Below are 20,875 nucleotides of genomic sequence, written 5' to 3'. Positions count from 1 at the left end.
CCCTTGCCCAAGTGGAGGTTTCCCCGAGGAATCCCCCCCTTGCCTGCCTGCAGCGCTGAAGAGATCCCGAGATCTCTCATAGACTAACATTGCGAACCCGACGCTTGTTTCTACACTGCACCCGGCCGCCCCCGCGCCGCTGAGGGTGAAATTTCTGTGTGGACTTGTGTCCCCCCCGGTGCCCTACAAAACCCCCCTGGTCTGCCCTCCGAAGACGCGGGTACTTACCTGCAAGCAGACCGGAACCGGGGCACCCCCTTCTCTCCATTCTAGCCTATGTGTTTTGGGCACCACTTTGAACTCTGCACCTGACCGGCCCTGAGCTGCTGGTGTGGTGACTTTGGGGTTGCTCTGAACCCCCAACGGTGGGCTACCTTGGACCAAGAACTGAACCCTGTAAGTGTCTTACTTACCTGGTAAAACTAACAAATACTTACCTCCCCTAGGAACTGTGAAAATTGCACTAAGTGTCCACTTTTAAAACAGCTATTTGTCAATAACTTGAAAAGTATACATGCAATTTTGATGATTTGAAGTTCCTAAAGTACTTACCTGCAATACCTTTCGAATGAGCTATTACATGTAGAATTTGAACCTGTGGTTCTTAAAATAAACTAAGAAAAGATATTTTTCTATACAAAAACCTATTGGCTGGATTTGTCTCTGAGTGTGTGTACCTCATTTATTGTCTATGTGTATGTACAACAAATGCTTAACACTACTCCTTGGATAAGCCTACTGCTCGACCACACTACCACAAAATAGAGCATTAGTATTATCTATTTTTACCACTATTTTACCTCTAAGGGGAACCCTTGGACTCTGTGCATGCTATTCCTTACTTTGAAATAGCACATACAGAGCCAACTTCCTACATTGGTGGATCAGCGGTGGGGTACAAGACTTTGCATTTGCTGGACTACTCAGCCAATACCTGATCACACGACAAATTCCAAAATTGTCATTAGAAATTGATTTTTGCAATTTGAAAAGTTTTCTAAATTCTTAAAAGACCTGCTAGGGCCTTGTGTTAGATCCTGTTTAGCATTTCTTTTAGAGTTTAAAAGTTTGTAAAAGTTTGAATTAGATTCTAGAACCAGTTTTAGTTTCTTAAAAAGTATTCCAACTTTTAGAAGCATAATGTCTAGCACAGATGTGAATGTGGTGGAACTCGACACCACACCTTACCTCCATCTACAGATGAGAGAGCTAAGGTCACTCTGTAAACTAAAGAAAATAGCAATGGGCCCCAAACCTACCAAAGTACAGCTCCAGGAGCTTTTGGCAGAGTTTGAAAAGGCCAACCCCTCTGAGGATGGCAACTCAGAGGATGAAGATAGTGACTTGGAGGGAAATTCCCCCCCTCCAGTCCTACTTAGGGAGAGCAGGGCTTCTCAAGCCCTGACTCCACAAATAATAGTCAGAGATGCTGGTTCCCTCACAGGAGGGACCAACAACTCTGAAATCACTGAGGATAACTCCAGTGAAGAGGACATCCAGTTAGCCAGGATGGCCAAAAGATTGGCTTTGGAAAGACAGATCCTAGCCATAGAGAGGGAAAGACAAGAGATGGGCCTAGGACCCATCAATGGTGGCAGCAACATAAATAGGGTCAGAGATTCTCCTGACATGTTGAAAATCCCCAAAGGGATTGTAACTAAATATGAAGATGGTGATGACATCACCAAATGGTTCACAGCTTTTGAGAGGGCTTGTGTAACCAGAAAAGTGAACAGATCTCACTGGGGTGCTCTCCTTTGGGAAATGTTCACAGGAAAGTGTAGGGATAGACTCCTCACACTCTCTGGACAAGATGCAGAATCTTATGACCTCATGAAGGGTACCCTGATTGAGGGCTTTGGATTCTCCACTGAGGAGTACAGGATTAGGTTCAGGGGGGCTCAAAAATCCTCGAGCCAGACCTGGGTTGACTTTGTTGACTACTCAGTGAAAACACTAGATGGTTGGATTCAAGGCAGTGGTGTAAGTAATTATGATGGGCTGTACAATTTATTTGTGAAGGAACACCTGTTAAGTAATTGTTTCAATGATAAACTGCATCAGCATCTGGTAGACCTAGGACCAATTTCTCCCCAAGAATTGGGAAAGAAGGCGGACCATTGGGTCAAGACAAGGGTGTCCAAGACTTCAACAGGGGGTGACCAAAAGAAAGGGGTCACAAAGACTCCCCAGCAGAAGGGTGATGAGACAACCAAAACTAAAAATAGTAAAGAGTCTTCTACAGGCCCCCAAAAACCTGCACAGGAGGGTGGGCCCAGAGCCTCTTCACAAAACAATGGGTACAAGGGTAAAAACTTTGATCCCAAAAAGGCCTGGTGTCATAGCTGTAAACAGCATGGACACCAAACTGGAGACAAGGCCTGTCCCAAGAAAGGTTCCACTCCAAACTCCCATCCAGGTAACACTGGTATGGCTAGTCTCCAAGTGGGATCAACAGTGTGCCCAGAGCAAATCAGGGTCCACACTGAAGCTACTCTAGTTTCTGAGGGTGGGGTGGATTTAGCCACACTAGCTGTCTGGCCGCCTAACATGCAAAAATACAGACAGCAACTCTTAATTAATGGGACTAGAATAGAGGGCCTGAGGGATACAGGTGCCAGTGTCACCATGGTGACAGAGAAACTGGTTTCCCCTGGCCAATACCTGACTGGAAAAACTTACACAGTCACCAACGCTGACAATCAGAGAAAAGTACATCCCATGGCAATGGTTACTTTAGAATGGGGAGGGGTCAATGGCCTGAAACAGGTGGTGGTCTCCCCAAATATCCCAGTGGACTGTCTGCTTGGAAATGACCTGGAGTCCTCAGCATGGGCTGAGGTAGAGCTAAAAACCCATGCAGCAATGCTGGGTATCCCTGAACTGGTGTGTGTGAAAACAAGAGCACAATGCAAGGCACAGGGTGAAAAAGTAGAGCTGGAGTCTGGAAAAATGGCCCAGCCTACCAAGAGAACAGGAAAGTCAGTTGGGAAACCAACTGCAACACAGCAAAAGAAAGGGAACCTCTCTTCTCAGGAAGAAGTTCTGCCCTCTGAGGGAACTGAGCCTTTGGAGCTTGAACCTTATCAGGTTGAGCTCTTAGGCCCAGGGGGACCCTCAAGGGAGGAGCTGTGTAAGGGACAAGAAACCTGTCCCTCTCTTGAAGGCCTTAGGCAGCAAGCTGCTGAAGAGTCCAAAGGCAAGAAAAATGGAACACATAGGGTCTATTGGGAAGATGGGCTCCTGTACACTGAGGCCAGAGACCCCAAACCTGGTGCCACTAGGAGAGTGGTAGTGCCTCAGCTGTTCAGAGAGTTCATCCTAACATTGGCCCATGACATTCCCCTTGCTGGACATTTGGGACAAACCAAGACGTGGGAGAGGTTAGTCAACCACTTCTACTGGCCCAATATGTCCAACATGGTTAAGGAGTTTTGCCTCTCCTGCCCCACCTGTCAAGCCAGTGGTAAGACAGGTGGGCATCCAAAGGCCCCCCTCATTCCACTTCCTGTGGTGGGGGTGCCCTTTGAAAGAGTGGGTGTGGACATAGTTGGTCCACTGGAACCTCCCACAGCCTCAGGAAATATGTATATCCTGGTAGTAGTGGATCATGCTACCAGGTATCCTGAAGCTATTCCCCTTAGGTCGACTACTGCCCCTGCAGTAGCCAAGGCCCTCATTGGTATCTTTACCAGAGTGGGTTTCCCTAAGGAGGTGGTGTCTGACAGAGGTACCAACTTCATGTCAGCATACCTAAAGCACATGTGGAATGAGTGTGGAGTGACTTATAAATTCACTACACCTTACCATCCACAAACTAATGGCTTAGTTGAGAGATTCAACAAGACATTAAAGGGCATGATCATGGGGCTCCCAGAAAAACTCAAAAGGAGATGGGATGTCCTCCTGCCATGTCTGCTTTTCGCTTACAGGGAGGTACCACAGAAGGGAGTAGGGTTCTCACCCTTTGAACTTCTGTTTGGTCATCCTGTAAGGGGACCACTTGCCCTTGTTAAAGAAGGCTGGGAGAGACCTCTCCATGAGCCTAAACAGGACATAGTGGACTATGTACTTGGCCTTCGCTCTAGAATGGCAGAGTACATGGAAAAGGCAACCAAAAACCTTGAGGCCAGCCAACAGCTCCAGAAGTTTTGGTATGACCAAAAGGCTGCACTGGTTGAGTTCCAACCAGGGCAGAAAGTCTGGGTTCTGGAGCCTGTGGCTCCCAGGGCACTCCAGGACAAATGGAGTGGCCCTTACCCAGTACTAGAGAGGAAGAGTCAGGTCACCTACTTGGTGGACCTGGGCACAAGCAGGAGCCCCAAAAGGGTGATCCATGTAAACCGCCTTAAGCTCTTCCACGACAGGGCTGATGTCAATCTGTTGATGGTAACAGATGAGGATCAGGAGGCAGAGAGTGAACCTCTCCCTGATCTTCTGTCATCAGACCCAAAAGATGGTACAGTAGATGGAGTGATCTACTCAGACACCCTCTCTGGCCAACAGCAAGCTGATTGTAGGAGAGTCCTACAACAGTTTCCTGAACTCTTCTCCTTAACCCCTGGTCAGACACACCTGTGTACCCATGATGTGGACACGGGAGACAGCATGCCTGTCAAGAACAAAATCTTTAGACAGTCTGACCATGTTAAGGAAAGCATCAAGGTGGAAGTCCACAAGATGCTGGAATTGGGAGTCATTGAGCGCTCTGACAGCCCCTGGGCTAGCCCAGTGGTCTTGGTCCCCAAACCTCACACCACAGATGGAAAGAAAGAGATGAGGTTTTGTGTGGACTACAGAGGGCTCAATTCTGTCACCAAGACAGATGCTCATCCAATTCCAAGAGCTGATGAGCTCATTGATAAATTAGGTGCTGCCAAATTTCTAAGTACCTTTGACTTGACAGCAGGGTACTGGCAAATAAAAATGGCACCTGGAGCAAAAGAAAAGACAGCATTCTCCACACCTGATGGGCATTATCAGTTTACTGTTATGCCCTTTGGTTTAAAGAATGCCCCTGCCACCTTCCAAAGGTTGGTGAATCAAGTCCTTGCTGGCTTGGAGTCCTTTAGCACAGCTTATCTTGATGATATTGCTGTCTTTAGCTCCACCTGGCAGGATCACCTGGTCCACCTGAGGAAGGTTTTGAAGGCTCTGCAATCTGCAGGCCTCTCTATCAAGGCATCCAAATGCCAGATAGGGCAGGGAACTGTGGTTTACTTGGGACACCTTGTAGGTGGAGGCCAAGTTCAGCCACTCCAACCCAAGATCCAGACTATTCTGGACTGGGTAGCTCCAAAAACCCAGACTCAAGTCAGGGCATTCCTTGGCTTGACTGGGTACTACAGGAGGTTTGTGAAGGGGTATGGATCCATTGTGACAGCCCTCACTGAGCTCACCTCCAAGAAAATGCCCAAGAAAGTGAACTGGACTGTGGACTGCCAACAGGCCTTTGACACCCTGAAACAGGCAATGTGCTCAGCACCAGTTCTCAAAGCTCCAGATTATTCTAAGCAGTTCATTGTGCAGACTGATGCCTCTGAACATGGGATAGGGGCAGTTTTGTCCCAAACAAATGATGATGGCCTTGACCAGCCTGTTGCTTTCATTAGCAGGAGGTTACTCCCCAGGGAGCAGCGTTGGAGTGCCATTGAGAGGGAGGCCTTTGCTGTGGTCTGGTCCCTGAAGAAGCTGAGACCATACCTCTTTGGGACTCACTTCCTAGTTCAAACTGACCACAGACCTCTCAAATGGCTGATGCAAATGAAAGGTGAAAATCCTAAACTGTTGAGGTGGTCCATCTCCCTACAGGGAATGGACTTTATAGTGGAACACAGACCTGGGACTGCCCATGCCAATGCAGATGGCCTTTCCAGGTTCTTCCACTTAGAAAATGAAGACTCTCTTGGGAAAGGTTAGTCTCATCCTCTTTCGTTTGGGGGGGGGTTGTGTAAGGAAATGCCTCCTTGGCATGGTTGCCCCCTGACTTTTTGCCTTTGCTGATGCTATGTTTACAATTGAAAGTGTGCTGAGGCCTGCTAACCAGGCCCCAGCACCAGTGTTCTTTCCCTAACCTGTACTTTTGTATCCACAATTGGCAGACCCTGGCATCCAGATAAGTCCCTTGTAACTGGTACTTCTAGTACCAAGGGCCCTGATGCCAAGGAAGGTCTCTAAGGGCTGCAGCATGTCTTATGCCACCCTGGAGACCTCTCACTCAGCACAGACACACTGCTTACCAGCTTGTGTGTGCTAGTGAGGACAAAACGAGTAAGTCGACATGGCACTCCCCTCAGGGTGCCATGCCAGCCTCTCACTGCCTATGCAGTATAGGTAAGACACCCCTCTAGCAGGCCTTACAGCCCTAAGGCAGGGTGCACTATACCATAGGTGAGGGTACCAGTGCATGAGCATGGTACCCCTACAGTGTCTAAACAAAACCTTAGACATTGTAAGTGCAGGGTAGCCATAAGAGTATATGGTCTGGGAGTCTGTCAAACACGAACTCCACAGCACCATAATGGCTACACTGAAAACTGGGAAGTTTGGTATCAAACTTCTCAGCACAATAAATGCACACTGATGCCAGTGTACATTTTATTGTAAAATACACCACAGAGGGCACCTTAGAGGTGCCCCCTGAAACTTAACCGACTATCTGTGTAGGCTGACTAGTTTTAGCAGCCTGCCACAAACCGAGACATGTTGCTGGCCCCATGGGGAGAGTGCCTTTGTCACTCTGAGGCCAGTAACAAAGCCTGCACTGGGTGGAGATGCTAACACCTCTCCCAGGCAGGAATTGTCACACCTGGCGGTGAGCCTCAAAGGCTCACCTCCTTTGTGCCAACCCAGCAGGACACTCCAGCTAGTGGAGTTGCCCGCCCCCTCCGGCCCGGCCCCACTTTTGGCGGCAAGGCCGGAGAAAATAATGAGAATAACAAGGAGGAGTCACTGGCCAGTCAGGACAGCCCCTAAGGTGTCCTGAGCTGAGGTGACTCTAACTTTTAGAAATCCTCCATCTTGCAGATGGAGGATTCCCCCAATAGGGTTAGGATTGTGACCCCCTCCCCTTGGGAGGAGGCACAAAGAGGGTGTACCCACCCTCAGGGCTAGTAGCCATTGGCTACTAACCCCCCAGACCTAAACACGCCCTTAAATTTAGTATTTAAGGGCTACCCTGAACCCTAGAAAATTAGATTCCTGCAACTACAAGAAGAAGGACTGCCTAGCTGAAAACCCCTGCAGAGGAAGACCAGAAGACGACAACTGCCTTGGCTCCAGAAACTCACCGGCCTGTCTCCTGCCTTCCAAAGATCCTGCTCCAGCGACGCCTTCCAAAGGGACCAGCGACCTCGACATCCTCTGAGGACTGCCCCTGCTTCGAAAAGACAAGAAACTCCCGAGGACAGCGGACCTGCTCCAAGAAAAGCTGCAACTTTGTTTCCAGCAGCTTTAAAGAACCCTGCAAGCTCCCCGCAAGAAGCGTGAGACTTGCAACACTGCACCCGGCGACCCCGACTCGACTGGTGGAGATCCGACGCCTCAGGAGGGACCCCAGGACTACTCTGATACTGTGAGTACCAAAACCTGTCCCCCCTGAGCCCCCACAGCGCCGCCTGCAGAGGGAATCCCGAGGCTTCCCCTGACCGCGACTCTTTGAACCTAAAGTCCCGACGCCTGGGAGAGACCCTGCACCCGCAGCCCCCAGGACCTGAAGGACCGGACTCTCACTGGAGAAGTGACCCCCAGGAGTCCCTCTCCCTTGCCCAAGTGGAGGTTTCCCCGAGGAATCCCCCCCTTGCCTGCCTGCAGCGCTGAAGAGATCCCGAGATCTCTCATAGACTAACATTGCGAACCCGACGCTTGTTTCTACACTGCACCCGGCCGCCCCCGCGCCGCTGAGGGTGAAATTTCTGTGTGGACTTGTGTCCCCCCCGGTGCCCTACAAAACCCCCCTGGTCTGCCCTCCGAAGACGCGGGTACTTACCTGCAAGCAGACCGGAACCGGGGCACCCCCTTCTCTCCATTCTAGCCTATGTGTTTTGGGCACCACTTTGAACTCTGCACCTGACCGGCCCTGAGCTGCTGGTGTGGTGACTTTGGGGTTGCTCTGAACCCCCAACGGTGGGCTACCTTGGACCAAGAACTGAACCCTGTAAGTGTCTTACTTACCTGGTAAAACTAACAAATACTTACCTCCCCTAGGAACTGTGAAAATTGCACTAAGTGTCCACTTTTAAAACAGCTATTTGTCAATAACTTGAAAAGTATACATGCAATTTTGATGATTTGAAGTTCCTAAAGTACTTACCTGCAATACCTTTCGAATGAGCTATTACATGTAGAATTTGAACCTGTGGTTCTTAAAATAAACTAAGAAAAGATATTTTTCTATACAAAAACCTATTGGCTGGATTTGTCTCTGAGTGTGTGTACCTCATTTATTGTCTATGTGTATGTACAACAAATGCTTAACACTACTCCTTGGATAAGCCTACTGCTCGACCACACTACCACAAAATAGAGCATTAGTATTATCTATTTTTACCACTATTTTACCTCTAAGGGGAACCCTTGGACTCTGTGCATGCTATTCCTTACTTTGAAATAGCACATACAGAGCCAACTTCCTACAATCACCCACTCACCCCCTCCATTTGGGGGGCAGATGGTGGCAGTAGCCCCTGCTCCCACATGAAAGGGGGGTGACAGAAAGCCCAGTGGTTCATAAAGTTGTTTTGGAGAAATTAGGGCAGGGGCGTGTGTTCTTAGGAGCAATTCAGGGGAGACTCATGTCCTAACACACACTTAAAGTAATTTATTTGAATATTCGTGTTACTGATCTCTATTTTTTTTCTTCTTATTAGGTGTATCCTGTAACCGACTGGGCCAGCATTCATGCCTACGTTGTAAGGTACAGTAGAATAGGAAGATGTACGCAGACGCAGGTCACACATAGACAAGGCTAAACTATTTGCTCGAAACAGAACAGCGAAGACTTCCCATAAATGTTACTGCGCTAGAGCCCCACTGTGTTTAAAAATATTTTCCTTCTTGAATGCGTCTTAGAATAGCCACCGCTGCCATGACCGTCTACATAAACAGGAAAAACAGGCTAGGGAAACTCTTTGTCTGTCACCTCAGCAGGGTTTCTTAGCAGTTGTTTAACAGTTTTACCACCACTTCTGACAAGCCCATAACTAAGACCGTGTCTGCTGCCCAGATACACAGCTATGCCGAACCCTTGTCCTGGGAATCTAGTGGTCTGGAAGCTTCCTTGATGTCATGGGTGGCATGTTATACATTGTATATAATTTCACTCTTTACTGTATCTAAAGATAGCACTCTCACTGAACCAGTTTCCAGAATCCGGAATATAAATTGCTACCCCTTCTGAGATATAAAAGCTGTCAAAAATACTTTGATACTACTGTTATAAATACTATAATTTGTAACTGTATTATCAGTGGCAGTGCAGTTACCTACCAGGCGCTCAGCTTATTGCACGTTGTCCATTCTAAGCTATAATTTAAAGATAGCCTTTGTTAATTTCTCACTGTTTGCAGGCCTGTTTCTGTGATGACCATGCTAGACGCAAGGTATTTAAAATAGAAAAAGGGAAACCACTTCCTTGCCCCAAGTGTGGACATGAAACTCAAGAAACTAAGGATCTGAGCATGTCAAGTAAGTCTGCACATTTAATGTTCACTGCATTGTGAGGTGTAAATTATTTGAATTTGTAAAAGCTGATTTAGAAGTCTGCTTGATTTTGTGAAACATTACTTTCTTGAAAAAATTATGCAATTTGCTTTATGCGTTAAAATAATAGATGCAAATATTTTAATGGTGGCTGGCCCATTGGGTTTGAAGTTGAGTATAACTTTTAAGCAGATGGTCTGAACTGAGTTTTGCCCAACATGCATGTTGCGTATATGCAGGTAGATGTTAATTGTTTTCACCAGGGAGGGAAGTATGCCCTATGAAGGAATGTAAATGGTGGCCCTGTCCATTTATACAAAGGATTTCCAGGTACCCTTTTTCTCACCTCACTGACATAAGTAGGTGAGGGAGGTTGGTGTCTTTCAAGAACAGAGCAAAAGTTGTCAGTGATTTCTTAATTGTTGTCCCTGCTACCGTTCCTCCAGCTTGTCTTGAATATGACGATTCATTGTGGGCCCTGATGCCCCTAGACCTACAGAGGGTCTTCATGAAACACAGAGCAGCTTTCTGTCTTTTGGAACCCCCACAAGTAGGCCAAGCACAGGTCCTGCCTCAAGACATGGGAATATCTATTCTGATAGATACTTCTACCTGTAGAATAAACCCAGATATCGGACGGTAGCCAGAAACTTCAAAGCTTATAGGCTGCCAGTAGAGGGGTGCAAGCTTTGTATCAACACCACAAGTGACATCCCCAAAGCCATATAGTGACCACTCTGGCCCAACAGATGAATTTCCCTTTTCTCTGCACCTTTGACATGGATCCAGAGCTTGCCCTCTGAGATAGTGTGAGAGTTTTTTCACAGACCAAATTCTCGTGGTGCAGTCTTGTCTCCACCAAATTTATTGTGTTGTAAGCCCTTTAGGGACCATGAGAGGCAGATGTCCATTATGGACCCCCATTTGAATTTGGCTTTGTTTCCTTGGCTAGGGCCATGACTCCAAGGCCTGTGACTTGCACCTCTGTATGCACCGTAAGGCAATCAAGAAGCCTAACTGTTTTTGACCAGGTCCCAGCGTGACAAGCGAAAATCCAGGAAGTAACAAGTGTTGGCCAGGACACCTCGCGTCATATAATACGTACATTGGACTTACAGGCTAACTTGCTGGACCTTCACTTTGATGGGGCCCATCTATTTGGCAACAAAGCCAACAACGCATTGGATTTTTTTAAAGTGAGAAAGTCCACATCCAGATCTTTGGGCCTCCAACAGCTTCGGCCCTTAAGAGACTACCGGCAGTTCTAAGGCTTCACAAGTGGATTTTCTTTGACATTGTCAGCTCTACCAGTCTGTCACGTAAACAGTATGGGGGGAAGGCTGTGGAACCCTTTATCAAGCCGCCTCCACCTCCCCTGCACAACCACGAAGGCCTGTCTAGTTTGCTCCTCCAAGCCCACATGTAGCCTATGGGAAGGGTGGGTGTAATCCTTTCTACTTCAGCCTAGTGTATCCTTCAGATAATAGAAAGGGAGTATACCCTACTCTTCCTTCAGGCTCTTACCCCTCTTCTCTACCAGAATACCACATTTCTATCTTACAGCAAGAGGTGGCAGCTCTTATTTTGAAAGGAGATGTGGAGTTAGTGCCGGAGCAGGAGACTGGGTGGTGCTACACCCTCTAGGAGGATGGCGGTCTACGTCTGATCCTAGATCTTAGAGATTTGAATTTTTGCCTTAGGAAGGAGAAGTTGTAGATGTTGGTCCTTCATCAGGTCTTGTTGGCTTCAGAACTGGGAAACCAGATGGTGTCTCTTGACCAGCAGGGTGTATATTTTCACATTCCAGCCCTGCGGTCCTACTAGAAGTACCTACTTTGTTGTAAGTTATACCAATTAACAAATTGCGTTACTTCAGTTAGTCTTGACATCAGCTCGCATCTTCACCAAGGTAATGGTAGGGGTTGCGGCCCATTTCAGGAGGTCAGGCATTCCCATCTTTCTGTACGTGGATGACTGGCTGCCAAAAGCATGGTTGTTGAGGATGATGACATGCCATCTGCAGTTGACAATCTCATTATTGTTCAACCTCGGCTTTTTGATCACCAGACTCAAATGTAACCTGGAGCCCTCCCATCTTCTCCTGTTAACAGGGTCGTTTCTGAACACTAGCCTTCTCCATGCTCTCTGTACTCTGACAACCTTGGCTAAAGTTGTTATGGATGCTTCCACCCTTGGGTGGGGGTGCTCACCTGGAGATCAGGGGCCTCTAGTCTTCCGAAAAGCAGGTGCTTCATATCAGCCTACTAGAGCTTCAGGTGATTTGGCTGGGGTTTAAGGACTTCCTCCCCCCGCATCCAGGTTTGGTCTGTCCAGATACTGATGGACAATACAACTGCAGTATGATACGCCAACAAGCAGTGGGGGTGTAGGGTCCCAACTCGTATGTCTAGAGGCATTGAGACTGTGGTTTTGAGCACACCATCAAGCTACTTGGTTGGTAACCAATCACCCGGCGGGTTCGCCGAATGTGGGAGTAAATATCTTAAGCTGGTGCTATCTTGCCAGTTGCCAGTAGCATCTTCCAGGTAGTCCAGGATATTTTAGAGAGGTGGAGCACTCTGCAGGTGGACTTGCTTGCATCCTTGAAAAATAATCAATGCCAGCAGTTCAGCACCTTCTAATATCCATTGAGTGGAGCCTTGGTGGACATGCTTCAGGTTTAGTGGAACTTACAGCTGCACTATGTGTTTCCCCCCTTACGCTTGATTCTTCAAGTTTTGAGGAAGATTCACCAAGAAAGCAAAGTAATTCTAATTGCCACAGTCTGGCCAAGGACGGAGTGGTTTGGAGAGCTTCAGTGCTTCATCTTATGTACCTTGTTCATACTACCATTCAGAGCTAATCTGTTCTCCCAGGCAGGAATGGTGCTGCACCCCGTCTCAAAGGCCTCCACCTCATCCCTGGAGATTGAGCAGGGTCACTTGGACTCCTTTCAGCTGCCATCAGATGTGGCATACATAATTTTGTCAGCATGTGGCTCCTCCACAAAATCTTTTTTTTGCAAGAGGTTGAAGAGCTTTGTATTCAACATTGTGGGCCCTTTGCAAGCCCGATTGTCCCAGGTCCTTCAGTGCGCATTCTCCCAAGCTTCAAGCGATGGGGGTGTCCAGTGAACACTAGAAAGGGCTTCTTGGTTGCTTTGTCAGTGGTCCTCTGCCTCCCAGATGAGCCACCTTTGTTCAAATCCCATATTATGTGTTTTTTAAGAGGCTGACAAACCTACATCCCCAACTCATTTAAATATGCCAATAGGGGCATGGGGCTGGTTTTAACGTTTTGATGGGGTCACTGTTTGAGTCCCTTATCAGTTGTCAGTTACTGATGGTGACCATGACAACAGTGTTTCTAGTGGCAATCAACTCTGCGATGCAGGTTAGTGAGTTGCAGGCTCTAAGTGCACTCCTGCTGTTGATTACTTTTTTTCCCTGACCAGGTGGTATTGAGATCCAGGGCTTCCTTCATTCGTAGGTTGGTGACCCCTTTCCACTTGGGCCAGTCCATCTTCCTGCTAACCTTCTGTCACCCACCCCATCCCACGAAGGAAGAGGAGCTGCTTCATCAGTTGAATCCTAGGCAGCAGCCAGTTTCTACCTGGATTGGTTGAAGGCTATAATATTGGATGACCAGCTTTCCATTGAGTGTTGTTCCAGCAAAGCGAAAGTGGTCCAGAAGCTGACATATTCCAGGTGGATCAATCTCTGTATTAAGGCATGAGGTAACCTGAGCTCATTCAACTGGAGCCAAGTCGTTGTTTTTCACTTTTAGCAGAGGTGTTCTGTTCGCAGAAATCTGGAAGAGAGCTACGTGGGCATCCTTATACACTTTTGCTAAGCATTACAGCCTGGATTCTGAAGCACAGAGGGATGGACCACTTTGCCAGAATGGTCATGAAACATCCCTATTTCATCATTCATCGGCCCTCCTCCTCTGGGAAAGGGTCACTGCCTTTGGGGAATCTATCCTACAGGTGAGCAATGTTCAGGTGAAGGTATCCATAAAAAAAAAAGTTACTTGCTTCAGTAACAAGGTGTTCGGTGGCATGTGTAGCTGCAGATACACATGTTGTGCATAGTCCGCCGTCTGGTGTTGGGTCGGAGTGTTACAAGTTGTTTTTGTTCGAAGAAGTCTTTTCGAGTCCCGAGACCGAGGGACTCCTCCTCCTTTGTTCCATTGCGCATGGGCGTCGACTCCATGTTAGATTGGGTTTTTTTCGCCATCGGGTTCGGACGTGTTCCTTTTCGCTCCGGGTTTCGGGACGGAAAGATAGTCTTAACTTTGGAAAACTACGTCGGTATTGTTTCGCTCGGTATCGGGTAAGAATAGAATCGACACCGAATCGTGAAGAGCTCCGGTAGCCCTTCGGGGTAATTTCGATCCCCCGTCGGGGCCTGGTCGGCCCGACCGCGTGTAACATCGACACTGATGGAACGGACCCGTTCCGATTCTGTCTTAAATGCCACAATAAATATTATAAACATTTGGTCTGTAACTTGTGCCTGTCGCCCGAGCACAAGGAAGAAACGTGTGAGGCCTGTCGTGCGTTTCGGTCCCGAAAAATGCTCCGTGACCGGCGAGCCAGAAGATTGCAGATGGCGTCCACGCCGACAGGACACCGAGAGTTCGAGGGACAAGGAGAAGAAGAGGAAGCCTTCTCCATCCATGAATCGGACTCGGAGGAATTCGACGTAGAAGAAACCGTGAGTAAGATGTCGAAGCAAGCACCACACAAGAAAACAGACAAGGCCCAGGGGACACCACTGCCAACAGGCCATGGCTCAACCCATAAAGTAGGTGACCGTCCATCGGCACCGAAAAAGGCCGAACTGGTGCCGAGATCGTCCGACTCGGGTCGAGACACAGGCACGCAGCAATCTCGGGACCGAGAAAGTGCTGCCGAAAAAGATCGACGCCGAGACAGCGGAACCGAAGCTGCTCGACGTAGAGACAGCGGCACTGAGGAAGATCGACGCCGAGAAAGCTCGACGCCGAAAAAGAAAAAATTCTCCTCGGAGCCGAAAACAAGCAGAGACACAGTTTCGGTGCCAAAACGACTAGCAACCGAACCAACTGCCAGCTCATATACAGAGGAACAATCACTGTCCTCTCAAATGCGCAAACACAGATTTGAAGAAGAGTTACAGACCACTGATGTAGACCACACACAAAAGCGGATCTTCATACAAAGTGGGACAGGGAAGATCAGCACTCTTCCCCCAATCAGGAGAAAAAGGAGACTCGAGTTCCAAACATAAGAACAAACACCACAAAAAATGGTGAAGAAGGTAACTCCGCCACCCTCTCCTCCACCTGTAACTCACACATCACCGGCACAGACTCCGTCACATTCACCGGCTCATACCACCATGAGCCAAGACGACCAGGACGCTTGGGACCTATACGATGCCCCAGTATCAGACAATAGTCCTGAGTCGTACCCTACCAAGCCCTCACCACCTGAGGACAGCACAGCGTATGCACAGGTGGTAGCTAGGGCAGCAGAATTCCATAACGTGTCGTTACACGCAGAACCTGTCGAGGATGACTTCCTTTTCAACACCCTCTCCTCCACCCATAGCTCCTACCAAAGCCTACCTATGCTTCCAGGAATGCTAAGGCACGCAAAGCAGATCTTCAAAGAACCGGTCAAAAGTAGAGCGATTACTCCAAGGGTGGAGAAAAAATATAAAGCACCACCCACGGACCCTGCTTTTATCACCTCACAACTGCCACCAGATTCAGTCGTGGTAGGGGCAGCTCGCAAGAGAGCCAACTCGCACACATCAGGCGATGCACCACCTCCAGATAAAGAGAGCCGCAAGTTCGACGCAGCTGGGAAAAGGGTCGCAGTACAAGATGCAAACCAGTGGCGCATCGCGAACTCTCAGGCGCTCCTAGCGCGATATGATAGAGCCCATTGGGACGAGATGCAGCATCTCATCGAGCATCTACCCAAAGAATTTCAAAAACGGGCAAAACAAGTGGTTGAGGAGGGACAAAACATCTCCATTAACCAAATACGCTCCTCTATGGACGCAGCGGACACAGCGGCAAGAACAATAAATACCGCAGTAACCATAAGAAGGCACGCATGGTTGCGCACATCTGGCTTTAAACCGGAAATACAGCAAGCGGTGCTCAATATGCCATTCAATGAACAACAATTGTTTGGACCCGAAGTGGACACGGCAATTGAGAAATTGAAAAAGGACACGGACACAGCCAAGGCCATGGGCGCACTCTATTCCCCGCAGGGCAGAGGCACTTTCGGCACCTTCCGCAAAACAACCTTCAGAGGGGGGTTTCGGGGTCAAGCCACACAAGCCAGCACCTCACAATCTACACCGTCTACGTACCAGGGACAGTACCAAAGGGGAGGCTTTCGGGGCCAGTATAGAGGAGGACAATTCCCTAGAAACCGGGGAAAATTTCAAAGTACAAAAACCCCTGCAACCAAACAGTGACTCACAAGTCACTCAACCCCTTCACACAACATCAGTGGGGTGAAGACTAAGTCAGTTTTACAAATCTTGGGAGGAGATAACAACAGACACTTGGGTCTTAGCAATTATCCGACATGGTTATTGCATAGAATTTCTCCAACTCCCTCCAAATGTCCCACCAAAAACACAGAATATGTAAAAACAGCATTTAGACCTTCTAGAACTAGAAGTTCAAGCATTACTGCTAAAGGACGCAATAGAATTGGTACCATGTACACAAATAAACACAGGAGTTTACTCACTGTACTTTCTAATACCAAAAAAGGACAAAACACTGAGACCAATCCTAGATCTCAGAACACTAAACACCTACATCAAATCAGAACACTTTCACATGGTCACGCTACAAGACGTGTTACCACTGCTAAAGCAACAAGACTACATGACAACCTTAGATCTAAAGGACGCATATTTCCATATACCGATACATCCCTCACACAGAAATACCTAAGGTTCGTATTCAAGGGAATACATTACCAATTCAAAGTGTTGCCGTTCGGTATCACAACCGCACCAAGAGTATTTACAAAATGCCTAGCAGTAGTAGCTGCACACATCAGAAGGCAGCATATACACGTATTCCCGTACCTAGACGATTGGCTAATCGAGACCAACTCCCTCACAAAGTGTTCACACCACACAGATTATGTCATACAAACCCTCTACAAACTCGGTTTCTCCATCAACTATTCAAAATCTCACATTCTGCCGTGCAAAACACAGCAATACTTAGGAGCGACAATCAACACAACAAAGGGAATAGCCACTCCAAGTCCACAAAGGGTTCAAAATTTTCACAAGGTTATACAAGCCATGTATCCAACACAAAAGATACAGGCAAAGACGGTATTAAAACTCCTAGGCATGATGTCCTCATGCATAGCCATTGTCCCAAACGCAAGACTGCACATGAGGCCCTTACAACAGTGCCTAGCATCACAGTGGTCACATGCACAGGGTCACCTTCTAGATCTGGTGTTGATAGACCGCCAAACATACATCTCGCTTCTATGGTGGAACAGTATAAATTTAAACAAAGGGTGGCCTTTCCAAGACCCAGTGCCACAATACGTGATAACAGATGCTTCCATGACAGGGTAGGGAGCACACCTCAATCAACACAGCATCCAAGGACAATGGGACGTACATCAAACAAAGCTGCATATAAATCACCTCGAATTGTTAGCAGTATTCCTAGCGTTGAAAGCATTTCAACCCATCATAACCCACAAATACATTCTTGTCAAAACAGACAATATGACAACAATGTATTATCTAAACAAACATGGGGGAACACACTCGACACAGCTGTGCCTCCTGGCACAAAAGATATGGCAATGGGCAATTCACAACCACATTCGCCTAATAGCACAATTTATTCCAGGGATCCAAAATCAACTAGCAGACAATCTCTCTCGAGATCACCAACAAGTCCACGAATGGGAGATTCACCCCCAAATTCTAAACACTTACTTCAAAATTTGGGGGACACCTCAAATAGACCTATTTGCAACAAAGGAGAACGCAAAATGCCAAAACTTCGCATCCAGGTACCCACACAGGCAGTCTCAAGGCAATGCTCTATGGATGAACTGGTCAGGGATATTTGCGTACGCTTTTCCCCCTCTTCCTCTCCTTTCATATCTAGTAAACAAATTGAGTCAAAACAAACTCAAACTCATACTAATAGCACCAACATGGGCAAGACAACCTTGGTACACAACACTACTAGACCTGTCAGTAGTACCCCATGTCAGGTTGCCCAACAGACCAGATCTGTTAACACAACACAAACAACAGATCAGGCATCCAAACCCAGCATCGCTGAATCTAGCAATCTGGCTCCTGAGATCCTAGAATTCGGACATTTAAACCTCACCCAAGAATGTATGGAAGTCATAAAACAAGCTAGAAGACCATCCACTAGACACTGCTATGCAAGCAAATGGAAAAGATTTGTTTGCTACTGCCACAATAATCAAGTTAAACCATTACATGCATCTCCAAAGGATATAGTGGGATACTTGCTATATTTACAAAAATCAAATCTAGCCTTCTCTTCCATAAAGATACACCTCGCAGCAATATCTGCATACCTGCAAATTACCCATTCAACTTCACTATTTAGGATACCTGTCATTAAAGCGTTTATGGAAGGCCTGAAAAGAATTATACCACCAAGAACACCACCTGTTCCTTCATGGAACCTCAACATCGTCTTAACAAGACTCATGGGCCCACCTTTTGAACCCATGCACTCTTGCGAAATGCAATTCTTAACGTGGAAGGTTGCATTTCTCATTGCCATCACATCTCTAAGAAGAGTAAGTGAAATTCAGGCGTTTACTATACAAGAACCTTTTATTCAAATACACAAAAATAAGGTAGTCCTAAGAACCAATCCAAAATTTTTACCAAAAGTAATTTCACCGTTCCACTTAAATCAAACGGTAGAACTACCAGTGTTCTTCCCACAGCCAGACTCAGTAGCTGAAAGGGCACTACATACATTAGACATCAGAAGAGCACTAATGTACTACATTGACAGAACAAAAGAAATTAGGAAAACAAAACAACTGTTTATTGCATTTCAATAACCTCATACAGGAAACCCAATATCAAAACCGGGTATAGCCAGATGGATAGTTAAGTGCATCCAAACCTGCTACCTTAAAGCAAAGAGAGAATTGCCCATTACACCAAGGGCACATTCAACCAGAAAGAAAGGCGCTACCATGGCCTTCCTAGGAAACATTCCAATGAACGAGATATGTAAGGCAGCCACATGGTCTACGCCTCACACATTTACTAAGCACTACTGTGTAGACGTGCTATCCGCACAACAAGCCACAGTAGGTCAAGCCGTACTAAGAACTTTATTTCAGACTACTTCCACTCCTACAGGCTGAGCCACCGCTTTTGGGGAGATAACTGCTTACTAGTCTATGCACAACATGTGTATCTGCAGCTACACATGCCACCGAACGGAAAATGTCACTTACCCAGTGTACATCTGTTCGTGGCATTAGTCGCTGCAGATTCACATGTGCCCACCCGCCTACCCGGGAGCCTGTAGCCGTTTGGAAGTTATCTTCAACATTTGTACATTTGTAAATATATTACTTAAACCTTAGTTGGTACATACTTATTCATTCCATTGCATGGGCACTATTACTAACATACACAACTCCTACCTCACCCTCTGCGGGGAAAACAATCTAACATGGAGTCGACGCCCATGCGCAATGGAACAAAGGTGGAGGAGTCCCTCGGTCTCGGGACTCGAAAAGACTTCTTCGAACAAAAACAACTTGTAACACTCCGACCCAACACCAGACGGCGGACTATGCACAACATGTGAATCTGCAGCGACTAATGCCACGAACAGATGTACACTGGGTAAGTGACATTTTCCTTCTAGTGGATTCTTTGCAGATTAATCACACATACCACCTTCCTTCCAGTTTGATGGATGGCATATGGAAAGATGTGATAAAATCCCAATCTGAGCTTGCTACTGTGCTATTTCTTGCGTGTAGATATACAATGATACCTAGAATTTTAGCCCATATTCATGTGTCCATACATCTTTGCAGTCTGTTAAAAAAAAAAAAAGGCTAAAAATGCAGTATTTCCGTTAAGTTTTTCTTTTACTAATCATCAAAAACAGACTCAAGCATCTCTGTAAAGCAGAAAAAAAGAGGAATAAAGTGTAAAAGCATCCTTTACTGAAGAGAAAACTCTAATGAAATGTAAAAGCATTGTTAGCCAATGGGCTGCATCCAAACTTACATAGCAGAACAAAAACTGGCACTGTGCCTTTAAGGCTTCCAGGACCTCCAGTATCCCACCATGCCCCAGAGGGAAGAGTGAGGTGACAGTTGAGTGACAGTTAGGTGAGTTCTGTATTTACATGAAGAACATAACACCACAAAGTATTAACTGCTGTATGCGAACATCTTCCGGCGAGGTGGACGGGTTGCTTATGACTTTGATGAGGATTTCTCTGGAAGAGAACTAGGATTACAGGTAAGTATCTCATCCTTCTCTTCCAGGGGTTCCTCATCAATAGTCATAAGCACTGAATAGAGTAGCAAGCCCACCCCACACCCCTGCAGACAAAGCAAGATTAAGCAAAAAGCTGTGACCCTATTTATTTAAATAGATTACATAAGGAGGTCTATCCCACTTGGGTGTCTGCCTTAGTATCCGAATATAGACTGTAATGGCTTGTGAAAGAATGCATCGATCTCCACGTCGCCTTATTGCAGATTTTGGAGATGGGAACATTTTTCAAACAGGTTGTTGTTGCTGCCTTGTCCCTTGTAGAGTGAGCTTTGGGCATGGCAAACAAATGTTTGTTAGATAACTGGTAGGTAAATACAATACACAAAACTATCCATCTGGAAATGGTTTGTTTAGAGGCAGCGATGCCTGTTCTCATAGGGTCATAGTTCACAAACAAATGATCAGAGTGTCTGATATCTTTAGTCTTATCTAAATAAAAGTTTAGTACTCTTTTACGATCTAAAGAATGGAAAGTTCTTTCTGCTGGTGTGGACGGCTTAAGAAAGAATGTAGGAAGTGAGGTAGTCTGGTTAATGTGGAAGTCAGATACCACTTTAAGCAAGAAATCAGGGTGGGTCCTCATTACT

General features: G+C 46.8%; 1 protein-coding gene across 3 annotated transcripts in view; it reads left to right on the top strand.

Moving 5' to 3' along the window:
* Nucleotides 1-20,875, top strand: part of ZNF330 (zinc finger protein 330) — a 195,550-nt gene that overhangs the window by 134,497 nt on the left and 40,178 nt on the right. For all 3 annotated transcript variants that reach the window (XM_069242576.1, XM_069242578.1, XM_069242579.1), the window contains exons 8-9: nt 8,868-8,914; nt 9,567-9,684. In XM_069242576.1, the coding sequence (XP_069098677.1) occupies nt 8,868-8,914; nt 9,567-9,684 (165 nt within the window). The remainder of the gene's footprint in view (nt 1-8,867; nt 8,915-9,566; nt 9,685-20,875) is intronic.

This window comes from Pleurodeles waltl, chromosome 1_2 (assembly GCF_031143425.1).
Source record: "Pleurodeles waltl isolate 20211129_DDA chromosome 1_2, aPleWal1.hap1.20221129, whole genome shotgun sequence".
Lineage (NCBI taxonomy): Eukaryota > Metazoa > Chordata > Amphibia > Caudata > Salamandridae > Pleurodeles > Pleurodeles waltl.
This window is presented reverse-complemented; position numbering and strand designations above follow the sequence as displayed.